The following is a 19,480-nucleotide window of genomic DNA, read 5'->3' on the forward strand; positions in this document are numbered from 1 at the left end:
TGCGTTAGTGTGCTCTGTGTTAGTGTGCACTGCGTTAGTGTGCTCTGGATTAGTGTTCTCTGGGTTAGTGTGCACTGCGTTAGTGTGCTCTGGATTAGTGTGCACTGCGTTAGTGTGTTAGTGTGCTCTGGGTTAGTGTGCACTGCGTTAGTGTGCTCTGGATTAGTGTGCTCTGGGTTAGTGTGCTCTGGGTTAGTGTGCTCTGGGTTAGTGTGCTCTGGGTTAGTGTGCACTGCGTTAGTGTGTTAGTGTGCTCTGCGTTAGTGTGCTCTGGGTTAGTGTGCACTGCGTTAGTGTGCACTGCGTTAGTGTGCTCTGGGTTAGTGTGGTTGCCTTAGGCTGCTGCTATCTGGGGCCCAGTTAAATGAGTCCGTCTGAATCCATTAGCCGGGTGGGCGCGTGACAGGTAAAGGAACGCGCCGCGGTAATGCCCAGCGTCTCTGCTGCTTCAGCTGGGGGAGGAAGTGGCCTGTGAAATTAAATGGGGAGGAGCCTCAAGTGCACTAACCGCCCACCAAAACAGGGGGGGGGGGGGGTCACTGGCAGAGTTCTTTGTTCCTTTGTGTCATCTCCCCACTTCCTTGTTCCATTGCTTTTCCCCCCATCCATCAGACAGTGATAAAAGCGGGAGCACACACACTCGCTGTGATTAATGGAGGTCCCTGAGCCCCCTCACTGTTCCAGTACATTATGTGTTCCCCTCGTTTACGTGTTCTTATCAGGTGCAAATACTGTTGAGTTTGCTCCGAGCTGAAGTGTGGTTTGGAGGAAAGCCTCAGCTTATTAGCGCCTTGGCGATGTGTTCATTTGGATTATTATTATTTTTGGCTTTGTATCGCTGCTCTGTTTCTGTAATTTCTGTATCAAACACATTTGTGCACACGCGCACGTACAGTATCCAGTACCCATTACGGCACAGGCACAGATTAGACTGTTTCTGCTGCACATAAACACTCGTACACATACATGAGCTTACATACGCACGGCTCATACTGGTGTGGAAGTGTGCTCACAGACACACAGGCACGTATGTACATACACACATACAATACACACACCCACACACACACACACACACACACACACACACACACACTACACACGCTACACGCACATACATACATGCACACACACACACATTCAGTACACATGCGCACACATATACAGTACACACGTACACATACAGTACACATGTACGCACACACACACACACACACACACATATACAGTACACACATACACACATACTGTACACACACACACGTTGCAGCTGTGTGCGGCGCTGTGTGAGCAGCTGATCCCAGACTGTGTGGAGCGGCCCTGGGGGGAGAGGGAGGCGCAGTGTTATTGATACGTCTGCTCCACCGCCTTCCCGCTGACGCCCACCAATTTCCCCGGATTATCCCCGGAATAAAATAAAGACTTAATTCATGGAGCGCCTTCCCCTCACGCCAGAAAAGGTGAGCCCTGCAGCTGCTATTCTGAGCGCAGGCATCTCCCGCGAAAACCACACGCCACGCCTCTGTCAGCTCCTCTACCAGCCCCCCAATCTAAACCCGCTTTTCTCCGCTTCTGCTTTCTTAACATTACTGCCCATGTAGCAGACTTGTTAGAACAGCTGTTGTATTCATTTCGGATTGTTTTGGTACCACTTCTTCGGGGAATGCACACCTTCGCCCCCGTTCCGCTCAGCCTGCCTGTGACCAGCTCGCCAGTCAGGAGCGGGTCTTGTGCATGGCCCCCCCTTTGTCTCTCCCTCCTCCTGCGACTCCTCTTTCTGCTGATCCAGCCATCCTGCCGGTGAGAGGCTGTGTGAAAGTGTAGGAATGCGGGGCTGTGACGGGTTACCTTTCACAGGCCGTGGGGGGAAGGGCGCGGGGGGTCTGTTCAGACTCAGCGCTGCTTTATTTGTGGGAACCCGGGTGGGGGGCAGGAAACGGCACTGTGGGGACTCCTGGTGCAGTCAGTCTGCAGGGGAGGGGAGCTCCGAGGAGCCAGGCAGGGTGCGCTCCCCGGCCGTCAGCCCTCCGCAGAACCGCACGCACATTACCGGTCCACGCTCCCCACCCCCACGCGTCCATCTCCAAGCAAAGCATGACCTCATTACATGAAGAGGCCTACCGGTGCCGTAATGGGGCTTGGCTGCAGTCTTTCGTTAATGTAAAGATAATAACCTATAATTGTGCCGTGTGAGCTTGATGGCTAAGGGGGGGTGGACGTCATCGCCCGGGCGATCCACACGCTGTTCAGCTTTGACCCCTGACTGTTTCCTCCAGATGTTGGGCTTTGTCTGGGAGATGAACCCCAACCATGTTTCTGACCTGTACCTTCTACCGTTTCTGAGGTACGGATAGGAACCATACTGCATTGTCAATGTACCGGCTTCAGTTCAGTATAAAATGTTAACATTCATCCTGTATCCATCTTACCTTATCGCATAGAAGACACAAGAAAACAAATTTACAACAAATGCTGAAGGGGTTCCAACGTGGCGAAGGGTGCCATTGCTAAGCACATGCCCTTTCTCTCAGGCCTGGGCCACTTCCTGCTCTCAGGCCATGCAGGTGCGCTGTCTGAGCACTGGATTGTGGGTGTCGCCATGGGAGCCCTTGTCCTGCTTTTAGGTTTCATTTTCAAAGGCAGAGCGACTGTCCTACATTTTTTGGGTCAGGTGTCCAGCCAATGGGCATGCTGTTCGCTCCTCTCCTTCATCCCTAAAGGAAGCCGCTTTGGGTTCAGCCTGGCTGACCCAAAGCCAACCAAGTCAGGCGCCCATCGATACTCACCCCAGGGACCTGAGAGCTGTGCATGGATACAGAGATGGAAGTCTCCTCTGGGATGTCCAATTTAGCCTTTACAAGAGTCTGGCCCTATCAGTTAACTGTGGCCCGGTTGGAGCTGTCAGGCAGCACTGAGGTTTGCGGAGGTTTCATCTACTCTAAAAGAATGCTACACTGTCAGACGCGCAACTGGTGGCTGATATGAAGCGATTACATCTGTCCAGGGCAAAATGGATTAACGTTGCCACAGCTCTGCTCTCCCATTTCGCTGAAAGGTTTGCTGTACTGTAGGAGGCAGGAGTCGTATGACTCTGTCGAGAGAGGTTGGGATTCAGTCCACATTCATTCCCCACTTTGACTTAGCGATTAAATGCCAAGTTTTTTTTTTTTCTTCACAATCACAGGTTTGCAAGTTTCTCAGATGTTAAAACGATGCCTGAACTGTTCCCATTGTGTTTACTTGTATGTCAAAGTTCAGGACAAATTATTGATTGGATTTTGGCTGGAGAGCTGTACTCTTTGGTACAAAATTGGGAAACGACTTGGTTCTGTGACATAAGAGAAATGGCCAGTGGTCAGAACACAAATATTGTGCTTCCTCCCAGCTGCAAGTCCTCTTCAGGTTACACATTGAGAGTGTAGTTGTGTGTGTGTGTGTGTGTGTGTGTGTGTGTGTGTGTGTGTGTGTGTGTGTGTGTGTGTGTGTGTGTGTGTGTGTGTGAGAGAGTGTGCGCGCTGTATGTGTTTTTTTTTCTTTTGTGTTTTTTATTTTTTTGGAAATGTATTTCATAATGGGCTTTATAAATCACCCCCCCGTCTGTGTGTTAATCTCATCTAGTTACTCCTTCCTCTACCCCCCTTCCACCCTGCCTGCAGCTGTGTTGAAATTCAGTCTCATTCCTTTCCTTTCCTCCTCTGTAGTGCATGAACATTTTAAAAGAGATTCTTCTGGAAGCACTGAAGGACTGCCTTTGCTCCCTAAGGCCTTAATTTGGGGGGTATTTGAACACTCACATTCTGCAGCCACCTAACAATATTGCTGTGTGAAATCTCAACTTTGTGAGTCTGTGTGCGCGTTTGTGTTTGTTTGTGGGAGGTACATTCAGAATCTTCCCCTTCTACCTCTGTACTGTACATCTGGTTCAGCTGAATCCAACACTGACACTTTATTTACACTGAAGTCCTTCAGTGCTAAATGGCTGTGACTGAATTGAGCCAAACGTCGTTGTAGCTGGATAATTCGTCCTATATGGCATGTTTTTTTGGGGGGGGGTTTTCTGCACACTTTTCTATACAGCCTGTGCTGTTTCGTGTTTTCAGTTTCCCTACATCTGCTTTATTATAATTAGAGTAACTAGCCAAGCTGTCAACTGCTGTCACACATGGTAATCTATCATCCTCTGATCTGAATTTTCTTCATTTCTTTTCCTGTATGGGAGTAATTTGTTACTGTAAGGCATAACAGTCTCCCTTTGTAAACTAGGTCACCTTCGAATTATGATATTTTAGATTCTATTTTTGTCTGTGCGTGAAACCCCCAGATCATGCTGATGACATGGCACCCAGCTTCATGTTCATTCATGCTGTGGAAATGTGATCTGTGTTGTCCCCTTTGCGATCTCAGTGCTTCTAAGATACAGCCCAGAAGAATTCTTACATTTCTGTAAAAGTTGAGTGACAAGCAAGTGCCCTTGAGCGTCTCCTTTCGCTCCACAGCAGGTTAAGCAATTGAAACCCCTCTGTCTCGTATGCACCCTCATACACAAAGGCAGGCATAATACTGAAATTACGGGTGCATCTTTGGCTCCCCTCTCACTGCCTGGAGATTTGAACGCATTGTGTAACCCACAAGATACCCCTGGTGGCTTGTGCTTCAGAAACTCGATTCCTCTTGTCTTCCCCCCCCCCCCCCCCCCACTCTTTCTTTCTCCTTTCTCTCAACATTCCTCTTTCCACATCATTCTTTCCAAGATACGTGGTGCGTTACAGTCATAAGTCTCCGCGCGTGGAACTTTCCGGGCCTGTCCCGTTGAATTATCATGGAGAAGTGGAAAAAGGGCCGTCTTGTCTGCATTGCAGCAACGCGTGCTCACTCAGGTTGAGCTTCTCAGTTCCCGTCTTTGCAGTCCTGCTGCTGTCTTTGCTGACGGTCTCCATTAACCCTGGCCGGGTGACTGAGACCGATCTGCCTCACATCCCCTCTACTCTCCCAGCCCTTCATTTCAGTTCAGTTCAGTTCAGTTCAGTTCAGTTCAGTTCAGTTCAATTCAATTCAATTCAATTCAATTCAATTCAATTCAATTCAATTCAATTCAATTCAATTCAATTCAATTCAATTCAATTCAATTCAATTCAATTCAATTCAATTCAATTCAATTCAAAAGCATATTCAATAATATATACAAATTTTACACAATAATACACAAGTCATGAACCATATATGAACAACATGTAACGTATAACAAACATAACTAAATAACTGTAAAACAAACAAACAAATGAACAATTCATTACAATGGTAATAAGAGAACTGTGTTTGTGTGTGCATGTGTGTTCTCTTCGTTCTCTCCATTGTTCTATATTCTAGTGAGAAGGACAGTGTTCACAATCTCGTCTCTGTGTTTTGTTAGCATGGATGCATTTTATTTGCATCCTCTCCATTGATCACACCTCATGTCTTACATGTCATTCCAATGCGTTTATATCAGAATCCTGTGTCCACAGCAAATCTGTGTATATGTGCTGGTCCTCTGGTAGGGATGAAGGGACTGTGATGCTAAATGTCAGACCAGTTTTAGCATCTATTGTCTGGGTCAGGTTTAAGTCCATTATTATTGTAAGCCAGACTCTATAAAATGAGCCATTTCACTCGCAGCCTCCACTGGCAGGGCCTATGCTTTAGATTTTTAAATACTTGAGTCCTGGACTGAATCCGACAGCGTGGATGTACTACTAAAGTGGAATGTGTCTTTGTTGAAATATATATATATATTTTTTTAAATGCACTTGTTATTCAACAGTCGTGACCACCAACTAGCAAGTGATAGCCTAGACTACATGAAATGGGATGAGTTGTGGTTGGTGTTGCTGTAATTGATATAAACTTGCAGTGAGCTTTCTATTGATCTGAAAACATTGTGCTACTAGAAAGAGGAAGCTATTCTTCACTTGGCGTCTCCACTTAAGAATAGAAGCAGCCAATGGTGACTGGCTCGCCAACTATAAATCTTGTAATCTATAAATAAAGTAGAGATGGCAAGTTCGCTAATTATAGCTATGTCACTGGATAGGTAGCTAGTGTGCTCTTTGTTTGTTTGTGTTGTATGCTTGTCAACTCCTTGAGAGAGCGGTCTGTATATTCAAACCCATATAACCTACACCAAAAACTTGCGCTAGTGTTGTGTGTAGCTAGTTAGAGTGGCTGTGTAGCTGGCTACTTTCCAGCTGTGGCTATGCGGTCATGTCACTGCAAAGCTGTTTAATGTTCCTGTCGGGATGCAGTCCCTGGATTTTCAAACAAGAACAATCTCAGCATATGCTGAGCACACAGCGAGAACATCATGGAAGGAAGATTTTGTGGAAGGTGGATTTGTGTGTCTGAGTGTCTTAGGGCAAATGTAAGTCTGTAAAAATGTGTAATGTAAATGCACTGCTCTGCCTGAAATATAAATACTGCTCTTTTTTAGAGAGCTGGTATGTTGCCGCGTGCTAGTGTCTTACATAATGCAAGCGAGGAGTAAGTGTTACCGCTTATGCAACCATAACTTTAGCAAGCAATTTATGTGATTCATGTGTATTTGTTTATTGTTTTCATGAACGCAAGATAGCCAGCCTTTGTCCCCAGTTTTGTTATCGATTCGTTCGTTTTATAGCATTTTATAGCATTTCATAGCATTTCATAACATTGCATAACATTTCATAACATTTCATAACATTTCATAGCATTTCATAGCTATGTAAACCTTTTGGCATATTTTGGGTTGGCCAGGTTCTCAAAACTGCCAGGGTCAGGTTTAAATGTGCTGAGCGTGGGCCCGGTTTGGATAGAAATGTCATACCTGCACAGGATTCTAAGCCCTGGTGTTTCTTTCAGTATTGTCTGTAATATTCAGCCCTTCCTGAGTACGCCCACACACACACATAATCTCTCTCCCACCGACACAGACAATTTTTCATTTGGTTCTAACAAATGTGCATAAATATTATTTCACACAGAAATTTCCCATGCATACACACTTGTAAACCCTCATACCTGCAGTAAACAAACACAATGTTTTAGTGGTCAAACCAGCCACCAGGGGGATATTTCAAGTTTTGGCGAGACCCCGTAGACCCACACATTTTGGCTCTTCGTGTTGCATGTGGCTTTCTCCTCTTCTACAGTTTCCTGGAACGTGCTGTAATCATCCTCAGATGCAGTGGCACAGATGATGTCATTAACTCGAAAGCCATTGGTTTTGACTCCAGCAAGTGATGGCTTTCTTTGACTCTGGCCAACCAGCTCCTGCTGGTTTGCATTGTCTCCATTGTGTGAGTGAGACTCAGAATTGCTTCCCTATTGTGAGCAGTCTCCAGCATTGGGCATTCTGCCTCAGACTTCGAGTGCAAGCAAGGTGCAGGTTTTCTCCGACTCGACTGTGAGCGTGTATTCTTTCACTCTGCGACTGTACAGTGAGTGGTTTTTTTGACTCCGGTGAGGGCAGGTTTATTTGATTCCAGCATGAGTGGCTTTGGGATCCAGTGATCCATCCTTGACTCCACTGTGCAGTCTTCATTCTCTAGGGTGAGTTGCCTGTCTTTTAAAAGACAGTTTTCGTGTGGGTAGTGTGGGTACCTGACGCAGGGCTAGGTTCCTAACTGCCTGTCACCCCAGTGTTCGGCCAGCAGCGGTAATGCATGTAATGCACCCAGCACCTTTGATTTTGGCTTTCCTGAAACAATCTTTTTATCAGCTGTCAGGGTGAAAGAGCAGCCTCTCAGTTTGCTTTTGAACTGCAGGTGAATGGGTTGTTTGTTATGGCAGCGAACATCATGAACGGTTGTCAGTTGGCAGTAACCAGTGGCAACCGTCTTAGTTGTCTCTGCGGGTGTCGTGATGATGGCCCGTTCGCCTTCAGGCGTTGTCAGCAACGACTTTGGCCTTTGGCGCGTCGGGAGTTTTCTGGAAGGATTCTGGCCTCTGATCCGACGTGTGGCCTGCTGTGCTTGTTTTCCATGCTCGCTCCAAACCGCCCCGCCCGCCCCTTGGAACCGCGAACACACTCTGTGTTTAAGTCATTACGCAGACATGAAAACAAACAAAGCCAGGCCGCCCAGACAAAACAGCGGGGAGACCGAGACTAAACGTTTTGCACACGTGGAAATGAGACTGGACGTGTCCTGGGGACGTGTACTGGGGACATGGGAGGACGCAGGGTAGCAGAGAATACAGTGGGGTACCGGTGAGGGTGTGGGGTGTTGAGTCGGGGGTCGACATAAGGGCTCAAATCAGTGCATACAGCAGGCTAGGTTGGGTTTGAGTTCTGCTGCTGCTGATGATAGCTTGGGTTATACAGACATGCTGAATGCCCCTTTTCCCAGCGTCCTGTGGGGTTTGGGGTGGGCAGGGGCAGGGTTGTCTGAAGGGGACCATGCCTGTTGGGAGGGTAGTCTTTCTCCTGCTGCTTGCCACACTTCCTGTCGGCTTATGCAGCTATCCCTGCTTTCTCCTGGGGGACCATACCAATGTAGAGGGAGGAAGGGAAAGGGGGTTGTGTGTGCGCGTGCGTGTGTGTGTGCATGTGTGTGCATATGCGTGTGTGTGTTCGCTCGCTCATGCTTGCATGCATGTGTCTGCGTGTGCGTGTGCGTTTGTGTCGGTGTGTGTGTCGGTGTGTGTGTGCGTGCGTTTGTGTCGGTGTGCGTGTGTGTGCGTGTGTGTGCGTGTGTGAGAGAGAGCGAGAGAGAGAGAGAGAGAGGAAGAAGGGTAGTGCAGACGGGAATATGTAAGCACGAGAGAGTTCCAAGGGGGACAGGAACGGCTGCTTTTGTCATCTTCTCCCTGTTCTGTCTCCTCCTCTTCATCATCTGTCCGGTCACAGCAAATTTAGCATACAGCCTTGTCTTGGGGAACAAAGCTTAGACAAAAGGCGGGGGACGATAGAGAGAAGCAAGGCAGACTGAGAAGAACATCTCAGGAGCAGGGGAAATAAGTAAAGCAGAACCTGAAACCTGTTTTAAAATCCTCCAAAAACCCACGCCGGGCTCGCATCCTCCTTCGCCTGCAGCCACCCTCACTTCAGATCCAGGAGTGGAAGGGATTTCACTCAGCGCGGGGGGAGGGAGGGAGGGAGCGAGGGAGGGAGGGAGGGAGGGAGGGAAGCACGGAGGAGGGGGGAAACAGAGGGGGTACTCCGGAGCCCGGGAGGTTGACATCTGTGTTCCAGCGTGCGGATTTGTCTGGAGGGGAGCTGCAGGCTTTCTGTGAGAAGCGTACTCCACGCATACACACACACACACACACACACACACAGGCGGTACAGGATGGAGAGGCACTCTGCCCTGCTCTGGGGCTGACTCTGGGAGTAAAAGTGTTCGGGCAGGAGGGAGCACAGCCCTTTTATTTTATTCAACCCCCCTAACTTGGAGCGCCCCGGCGTGAACAAAAGGCCGGCGGTGTGAGCGAGAGGAGACCGTCTGCGCTTCCGTGAGTACTGATGCTCCGCTCTCGCGCTCCCTCTCCGCCCCCCCCTTCTCTCCCGCTCCCTCTCTCATCGCACGGGCACTTGAAATTTGATAAACCTCCGACGGCTAAAACCGTAGGTCCTTCCTGAGCGATCCAAAAAGACTTGACAGCCAGGGGGAGGGAGTGGAGGGGGGACTTTTGTTGCCCTGTGCAGAGCGTATCAGAGCAAGGGAATCTTAGACGGGACAACTGTGCAGCACTGATTTATCGGCTAGGGTCCCATGCATGCATTGTTTACTCTCTCTCTGTCGCTGTTCTCCTGCAGGCAGGACCGCAGCGCGTCGCAAACCCTCGCTCGTGCAAATACATTCCCCTCTGCACAAATGCTTTTAATACAATGGAATAAATAACAAGCAAAAGAAAGAGACAAAGAAGCAGTGTTAACAAAGCTGCAGCCGTTTGCAACCTGCTGAGGGTTTGAGACGATGCGACTTTGTGTGTTGTCTTGTTCCTGGTTTTGCAGCTCAACAAAGGAAGATCTTTCTCCTTAGTGGTTTTGGTGTTGCTGAGTGAGCCCAGCTGCTGCTCATGGTGTGTGTATGTGTCTGTGTGTGTGTGCGTGCGTGCGTGTGTGCATGCGTGCCTGTGTGTATGTATGAGGGTGGGTGTGTGTGTCTGTGTTTACGTGTGAGGGTGGGTGTGTGTCGGTGTATGTGTGAGGATGTCTGTGTGTGTGTCTGTGTCTGTGTATGCATGTGTGTGTGTTTACATGTGTGAGGGTGGATGGCATCATGTCATGTGGAACCGCAGGCTTGTGAGTGCGTTTCCTGTATCCGAAGCAGGGGCAGTTTTTGAACTCTGCTCCCGAACGGTGACTGGGAAAGTATTTTCAATCTTGAGCATGTACCTCCCCCCCCACCACCACCACCACCACCACCACCACCTTCCCCCTAGAGCCCAGTTTTGCATTTTAAAACATCTCTGTTTTCTCCTTTCGGAGCTCGTTTTGTAGGCTAGTCGATCGGGGAGCTTTGGATGCGGTGACCGTATCGAACCGGAGTGAATAACTGGGTGGTTTGAGCTGGTTTTTTTACGGTGTTTTCAGAGCTGTGCTAGCCATATAAACATGAAGGTGATTACCACGCTATTCCCAGACCGTGCTGTTTCCTTAATGAACTGAATGCTAATGGCTAACAAAGCTCTCCATGTGTGTCCTGATTTTAACAGAGGCTCTCTCTGTCTTGATGTGTAAGCTCCCAACAAGCCCTTCTTTGTCTTTAGCCATCGTTTATTGGGACAGATGTGTAGCCCTGAGACACCGCTTTGGGGTCTTCTGGGTTATGAATGGATACTAACATGTACAGCTCCAAAGGCAACATCGATAACACAAGCTTGGTTTTGGTTTCAGCACTGACCAGTTGGTCTTTTATAAATAGTGCTGTGTCACGTTTTCTAAAGGAAAATGGTCAAGCTGACCAAAAAGTCATGTTTTTAGTGTTGGTCCTGGGGCGCTCCTTGCACTCCCCCATCTCTACAGTCACGTCTTTGATGCGTGTTTCCGGGATGCTTTGGTGGGGGCGATCTTCCAATGTTTCCTATTTTCGGTTGTTTCCTTTCATCCTCGTTCATATATATCCAATATGATATTGTAATCAGTGTTATTTCTTTAAGGGTCTATGGACAGTGGTCCACTGAGGAGCTAGCTGGAGCATGTACCAGTGAAGTGAGACAAACAGACACAGCAGTGTACGTATTCTGCTCCCCATGTCTTCCCATTGATCCAAATCCCAAACCAGCTGGTGAATCAAGTTCATTACACGCCATGTTTTGTTTTCCTTTTTCTTCAGACTGGGACAAGAGGGGGTGTGCATTGCTCTTGGATTTTATCAGTTTATTTATATATCACAAGCCAAATATTATTTCCATTGAGTTGGTTATTTTTATGTTATTGTTCATTTGGTCGTTGTATTCTTGTCATATGGCTTAAATCTTAAGAGGTGGCGGGAATGGGAACAGCTGGTCACCCGGCAGGGGGGGGAAGTGGCTCGGTTCAGACTGCAGGGCTTATTGACTTGTGCGAGATCACACCATTTTTAATTTTTTTTTTTTTGTTTTGTTTTGGATGTCGGCCGCCAGCTCTGCTCAGTTGACCCCCGTGTGGTGTCCCTGCGTTCGCTCTTCATTATCCTAATCCCTCCCAGCACGCCGGCGCGCTCGGCTGACCCCGGGGCCGGTACGGGGCCCCGGACGCCCTCGTCAAAGCGCTGATCGAAAACGCCGCAACGTCTGGGGACTGGCCTCACGGACGCGTGTCGTTAAAATTTAAATTAAAACGGCGTCTAGCGAAGGAGGGCACGTTCTGCCTTTCAGAGTGCGCATGTGAAATTAGTGCTTTGTCCTGGGATGCATGGCTGGTAACGTGATAAACTCACTGACTCTCTCTGGCTGGGGGGGGCTACTGTGTCTGATCCATAACCCACTGGGGTCTTGTGCATTCACTGTGGATGGATAAGAGGAACAGTTGCATTCCAGTTTTTTTTATTTGTTTTATTTTTTCTACTTGACGAGGTCAGTGCTTCTTTGTCTTTAGCTATCATTTATTGGGACGGAGTGTAGCCCTGAGACACCGCTTTGGGGTCTTCTGGTTTATGAATGGATACTAACATGCACAGCTCCAAAGGCAACACCGATAACACAAGCTTGGTTTCGGTTTCAGCACTGACCAGTAGTCTTTTATAAGTAGGGCTGTGTCACGTTTTCAAAAGGACGGGGTGCTGTGCATTTACTGTGGACGGATAAGAGGCACAGTTGCTTTCCAGTTTTTTAAAATTTGTATTTATTTTGATTTATTTTCTTGACGAGGTCAGTGCTCACCCGTGTCCGGAGGAGTTGAAGAGGCGTTCTTGCGAGGACGTCTCTCCGGGGTGAAATATGGAGCGGGGTAATAATACGCAGCAAGGACACGGCAGGGAGATATATTCTGTGAGCGCGTCCGGAACGAGCGGGGCTCAGGCCGCCTGCCGCGGGTGTCCTGAAAGAGGCAGCTCAGCTGCTGGCCGCTGGCCCGGTGCAGCCGGCCGGTGAGCTGCTGACACGCATCAGTCACGGCACGGCGTATCGAGGAGGAATTGATTGTGAGTAAAGGCCAGTTAAGGGAATGATGGGGGGATGGGTGGTACACTTGCACTTGCAGCTGTGGTTCACTGCTGCTCTTGTGCTTTGGGGTTTGGTGGTAATCAGTAGCCTCATATAGGGTCAGAACTAAAATATGATACGATTGGAAACTCAATCTGGGTCACTGCCTTTCAAAAATGATCCTGCATTTTGGCTATAAGAGAGCCATTCACATGTAAGAGGCATTACTTCATTGTTAAATTGCATTGCATTCACTTAGCAGGCACTCTTATCCAAAGTGACTTGCGGTATCGGGGAAACGTTAAGTGCATTCGGCTGATTGATACGAGCAATAGTGCCAGGACTGGCTAGCAGCATTCCCAGACCGGCAAGTAAAAATGCACTAAAGCTCAAGTGCGAATTTACTCTGCTAGCCAAGAAACAAATTCTGTAAATACTGAGACTACATCCTCAACAAGCCCTTCAATTCTAAGTTTAAAACAAAAAATCTAATCTAAAAGCATAAAAATACAATAATCTGATTGGCACCTTAGATAGGAACGCTACAAGGTTGAGATGAACCATACTCTGAAGAGGCAGGTTTTCAGTCTGCATTGGAAGATGGCCAATGATTGTGACTGTCCCGTCCTGACCTGACCACTGTGGGAAGTTTGACAGAACAGACGGATATGACTGGGATAAACGACTACACATGGAGGGAAGAGCAAGTTCCCTCAAAGTTGCAGAACCCAGTCTTGAGTCGGTGTGTGTGTGTGTGTGTGTGTGTGTGTGTGTGTGTGCGCGCGCGCCTGTACGCGTGTGCATTGTTTTAGACATTGCCTGGGTGGAGGCAGGGTTTGAAGATTGATTCGAGGTATGGTGGAGCTGCTGTCTTGTAGACCTTGTACCAAGGTTATAAGCATCATGCAAGCTCTACCGGGCAGCCCGTGAAGTGAAATAAGGAGTGCTATGACTGTCATTTCTTAACGTTGAATGTTGCACCTTCATTTTTACTGTGCAATAGGTAAAGACAAGGATTTGTACAGTGTGCTGTGTAGTATTTCTATTAGATAAATACATTGTGTATTCTGCAGGAATTTTCATTTTATTTTATTATTATTGACCTGAGGACTTAAGTACACTTATAATAATGAGTGTGGGCGGCAGTGTTGTATAATTGTTATGAAACTGTGCTTGTATCCTTGAGCAAGGTCCTTAACCTAAACTGAAAAAGTCATGCAATTCACTCTAGTAATAAGTATCTGCTAAATGGCAGTACAGTAATGTAGTGTGTGTCTCTCTTGCTCCTTGATGACTGGGTGGTCAGGTAGACTTAGTACTTACAAGGCTGCAGAATGTTCTACCTTGGTCTCCCAAGTGGCGTAGTTCATAAAGGAGCTGTACAGGATGTCACAGGTTTCGAGTTACGTTATGTCTCGATGTGTTCCTTCAAGGGGTACTTTGGCTTTATCTTTTTATTTTTACAATGAAATAAGAATATGTTCTTCACCTATCCTGATGTCATTTCTTACCTTGACCCCCCTGCTTACATAGACCAGTCACTCCCCATGGGGCATAGACCATCGACAAGTCTTCTCCATCGCATCATATTCAGGGCATTCTTGTCTAAATGATTGTACCCCCATCTTTACCTCTGCCACTAGCTCATGTTACTGTGTCTCAGGCAGCCTCTGTTCCTTTCCCCTTGGGGTTTCCTGGGCAGGGGTTTGTGAAGGGTTTACCCCGCCCCCCTCCCCTCCACACCCAAAATAGGCACACTTGCCCATTTCTAACTGAAGAAAAAAGGTGAATAAAAATGTCATGAAAAAAAAAAAAGCATTCCAAGAAGGAGGGTAAGGCTGGAGGTGTTGATTTCCCACAGAAGAGTGGTGGACCCAGTGAGGCACTAATGACCTCATCAAGGACTGCAAGCTGGTGCCATGAGCTTCCCCACATGTCAGGCACACCTTCATAACACTTCATGAAGCACACCCGTTTATAGAGTTTGACTAGAGGTCCCTGGTTTTGATGGGTCTATTCCTGCTCAGTTCAATAGACAAATGCTCAGACTTTTTCGTAGTGCTTATTCGCTTCTGTTATACACAATAGCATACTATGCAGCCTCCTAATAATAAATGAGTGTAAAGGCATCTGAACTAGTGTTCTTTTTTCTACAGAAATGCCCATGGTGAACGTTAAAGAGTGCTGGTGTCTATGGAGATAATTGTTCTCCAGAAACACTTCCCCTCCTGCTGTGCGGAGGATTGGAATGATTCCAATTCTCTCATTTATTATTTATGGCTCTTTTACACATGACCATTTCACTTAGCTGGGGACAGCTCTCTCCCTCTCCCTCTCTCTCTCTCTCTCTCTCTCTCTCCGTCTCTCTCTCGTATCTGTCTAGCCTGCTCTTTCTCTTTAGCTGTTTCTTGCTCTCCAATTCCTCCCCTCTCTTTCTTTCTCCTCTCTTTCTCTCTGTTTCTCTCTTTCCATCCCTGTCTCCACCTCAAGCCTTATTTTCTCTGTTTCTTTGAGGGAGCCAAGATGAAGGACAACATGTTTACTGCTCTTCACCTGGCAGCACCATTTCTCTTCCCTTCAGCTTGTCAGTGTGCAAGTCCCAGGGTTGCCCCTTTTCACTTAGCTTCAACCCCACTCAGTCCCTGTCTGAGTATTTGTTCTGCTTGTTTAAAGTTCAAAGAGCTCTGCGAATGTCTTTCTCATGTTTGGTAGTTGGGGGGGGGGGGATATATACTATGTTTGTATTTTTGATTGTAATATGTACAATATGAAAGAAAATGAGTCTCTCGCTCAACCTACTTTGCTTGTGCACTAATCGTGCACTCTGTCCACCCCTTTCCACTTTTCAGTGGCCAGGCTGTGGTCACTGACATTGTATTTCATTCGAATCTTTTTGATGACTAAATATTCTTCCAATTTATATTTTGTGTTTATTCTCTCTCTCCCTCTCTCTCTCCACACAGCTGGCCCTGGCAGATGAGCAGAATGAAGGGACGAGGAATGGCTTTGAGCTGAAAGAGCTGGTGTACCTCGTCCAGATCTGCTGTCAGGTAGGACGGTGTGGCATTCACACTCACTCAACTGTCCACACATGCACACAGTCTCCCACTCACGGTGGCTCTCACTTCCAGTCCATCACAAATGATCCTTACAGGCAGTACACAGACCATTTCCAATTCTGCTCTGTTTCTTTTGCATTGGAACCTGAACCTCAACAAGCGCACCTCTTGTATTTGCCAAGAGCTGGTCCGGAGACACAGAGCGGTTAATGCAGGGAGGAAATGAAGGCGCGCCCTTTTAAGAATGGCGTTATAACGAGCGTGGCTTTTGGTGAGATCACCGCTGATTGGCCGTGTGGGGAGAGTTCACATGATGTCAGCAAGCTGTGACACACAAAGCTTTGCCTCATTCTGGCACCTCCACACGGTATTTTTTTTACCCCTGATGTGAAGTATGTATTTTACAGCGGGGCTAATTGGATGGATTTCCGTGTCTCACTTTTCACAGTGCCGGGTGTTGTGGCAGCTGTGTTTCTGCAATGACTAATAGCACTGGCATAGTGAAGGGGGTCTGGTTATACCCCAACCAGCCGGGTATGTTTTAAGACCCTCTACCCCCCATTTCCTGTGCCTGGTTTTTCCCAGTGTATCATTGTGAATGACCTTGGGAATGGTGTGGGAAAGCCAGGCTTTGTCCTTGGAAATTTGAACAGTCTTCCTCTCTGTTTCTTGGGAGACCCAATCCACAGGGCTGTTCTTTTTTCCCCCCTTTTTAAAATACTGGCTGAATGCCCTGCACGGGGAGCCGGCCTCGCACACAGGAAAGATCGCTTTAGTTCCAGAGATTCCCAAATTGAGCAAAACAAAACAAAGGCTCTGTCGGGCTGAGTTTAAAAGTGGGGCAGGGAATGAACAGAGCTGGAACGACCCGAGTCGGTGTCTCCGAGAGAGAGAGAGTGTTATGAGGATGGGGTGCCACTCCATCCGTGTGCCCTGTTCGCACTCAAGAGACATCTTACTCCTTATTTTGTGAAACCCAACCCACTGAGCTTTCATATTGGTTTCGGGCTAGAAAGTGATTGCATGAAGGAGAAATAAAAGAAATAAAAAAATGTGGAACAGAAACAGTGAGTCTCGAGCCTTTGAGTTGAAATTAGGCGAAGGCGGCGGTGAACCCAGAGTCATCCACAGCACCGGTGGACTGACCCCACAGGCCCCCGAAGTTCAACACCTTCTAACGCTTTTTAAATTGGATTTGGGAAGCGTCTTTATGAACTGCGCTTTTTACAGCCTGACAGTGGCCTGTCGGCGTACCCGCAGGAGTTGTTCTTTATGATTATGGAGGAAGGTCAGGACGAGGACAGAGCTGGGAGCTGGGGGCTGGGGGTCGGTCCGGGCCGTGGGCCGTGGGCCGGGAGCCGCGCGCTGCTACAGGGGGGTCACTGTGTCCAGGCTGTGTCAGGGGGGGTCACTGTGTCAGGGGGGAGCAGCGCTGCTACAGGGGGGTCACTGTGTCCAGGCTGTGTCAGGGGGGGTCACTGTGTCCAGGCTGTGTCAGGGGGGGTCACTGTGTCCAGGCTGTGTCAGGGGGGAGCAGCGCTGCTACAGGGGGGGTCACTGTGTCAGGGGGGAGCAGCGCTGCTACAGGGGGGTCACTGTGTCCAGGCTGTGTCAGGGGGGGTCACTGTGTCCAGGCTGTGTCAGGGGGGGTCACTGTGTCCAGGCTGTGTCAGGAGGGAGCAGCGCTGCTACAGGGGGGTCACTGTGTCCAGGCTGTGTCAGGGGGGAGCGGGGGGAGGCCAGGCCCCAGCCCCAGAGCTGGAGCAGGAACACACTGACGATGACGATGAGATGCAGTACAGGATTAAAGCCGCACATCACCAAACCCCTACAGTCAGACAACTCCGAGCATCGCCTTTCCCTAAGCTTGTAAATCCTCTGGTCCCGCTACCGCGCGTCTGCCGAACCAAAGTTCTTGTCTTCCGCAGTTAATTTACAATAGCTGTAAATGTCACCCGTACGCTGCAGGGTTTTCAACGTGCTCCGAAAGGAGAGCGGAAACAATTCGCATAACGGTGAGAGTGGGAGACGCGATTGACTGCAGTGGAATGTACACTTAATTGTAAACTCTGAAAGTGAGAGAAATAGTCAGCATTGAAGCACGGGTATGTGATAGCTGTGTGGCGCTAATCTAAGCCCGAAAGGAGACACATTGTGCATGTTCATTTAGCTCGAATGCTAAACTTAGAACATATTTCAGGCAATAAGGTTAGTTAAACCTCCAGTATAGCATTATCACAGCTGAGAATAAGCATCGGTGTACCAAAAATAAGTTGAAATTGGCACGTTGAAGAGCCATTGAAGGAGAAATATTGCACAGACTTGTGAGTCCTGTCGTACTGAAATAGCATACATGCCTCTCTTTAGGACCCAGAACCATTATGTGTTGCTTTTCCATTTGATTCAAGATCCTTTTATTCAGATTAAAACTCTTAACCAAGGGCTGAGTCTGGGGTGTTTGTTTATCTGGGGTGAATGTAGAAATCGATTGAAGTGATTTATTTGTTGTTCAGTGTGGTTTGGTGGAATATAGAGCACAGGAGGCCTGGACTGTGGTTTACTTACTGCAGATCAATTTCTGCTGAATAAGGAGTGCAAATATGTTAGACGTAGGCCTGTAGCATTAATTGTTTCAAGTGCTACACCCGTGAACTAAAGGACATGCAACCAATAAAGAAGTGGTTATGTTGTTTTCCAAGACCTTGTTTCTATTATGTCTACTTATTGGCTTGAAGCCTGAACTGTTCAAAAGCTTCATAAATACGCAAAAGAGAATAGATTATATTTGTTTTGTCTGCTTAGCCAGATAATGGAAAATGTTGTCTAAACATTGGAGGCCTATTGCTGCGTTATAGAAAGACATACCGGTGCGAGAGTTCATGTTTATTTAAGCGTTACAAGGAAAGTTAAAGAGCGCAGTGTGACTGCTTAATTTCGGTCGTCCCGGGTTTTACCGTGGGGGAAACGGTTGCACAGATGGAGGGCTGGAAGTTATTTTTCAAACATCAAATTGGTGGCAGACTTGCAGGCTGTTCACAGTGTGAAAAATGCCCCTTTTAAAATTGCCAGACAGTTCAGTTGTTTAGTCGGCTTGAATATGCAATATGAATGATTTTGTGTAGCAGCCAGCTATAACTCTAAATGAGTCCAAAAACAGCACCCATGTACATTTTTCATTGGGTAATACAACCTCAAGCAAAGAATATTCCTTAGAGTGTGTGAGTGTGTGTAAATGGTAAATGGACTCCTGTTATATAGTGCTTTCATGTGCTTTACAATTAATTTTTCTCATTCACCCGTTAGCCCACACACACTCGCATGCCAGCAGTGAAAGACTGGCATGCAAGGACCAGTCAGCTCATTGGGAGCAGTTGGGGGTTAGAGACACTTTGACACACGCAGAGCGGGGGCTCAAACCGGAAGCCCTCCAACTGCCAGTCAACCGCTCTTACTGTACCTCCTGAGCTAATGTTGCGTGTGTGCGTGTGCGCGTTTGTGTTTTGTGTGTGGTGTTCGTTAAGAGGCAGATGACTTGGCTCACCGCTTCTTCTTAACAATAATAATAAAGACGTAACATTAAAGTCTGTTAAATGGATTTACAATGGTACAAACACACTTTTATCAAGGAAAATTAAGCATCAAAATGTGAACGAACTGCAGCTAAAAGGGGCGCAACAATCAGTTAAAAACCAGAAAGTAGCAGGAGCTTTTAAAGTGGATTTAAATGAAGGAAGTCTTCCACTGATGTATTGACTCGAGTTTCAAATGAAAATGCTTCAGATGAAAATGAAAGAAAGACCCACTAATCGCTGGCCTCGCGTGGTTGTTTTTGCTGGCAATTT

At 47.6% G+C, this 19,480-nt stretch overlaps 1 protein-coding gene across 3 annotated transcripts in view; it reads left to right on the forward strand.

Moving 5' to 3' along the window:
- The window catches only part of arhgap32b (Rho GTPase activating protein 32b), a 123,483-nt gene that overhangs the window by 61,560 nt on the left and 42,443 nt on the right, over positions 1-19,480 (forward strand). For all 3 annotated transcript variants that reach the window (XM_061248467.1, XM_061248466.1, XM_061248468.1), the window contains one exon: positions 15,543-15,629. In XM_061248467.1, the coding sequence (XP_061104451.1) occupies positions 15,543-15,629 (87 nt within the window). The remainder of the gene's footprint in view (positions 1-15,542; positions 15,630-19,480) is intronic.

This window comes from Conger conger, chromosome 7 (assembly GCF_963514075.1).
Source record: "Conger conger chromosome 7, fConCon1.1, whole genome shotgun sequence".
Classification (NCBI taxonomy): Eukaryota; Metazoa; Chordata; class Actinopteri; order Anguilliformes; family Congridae; genus Conger; species Conger conger.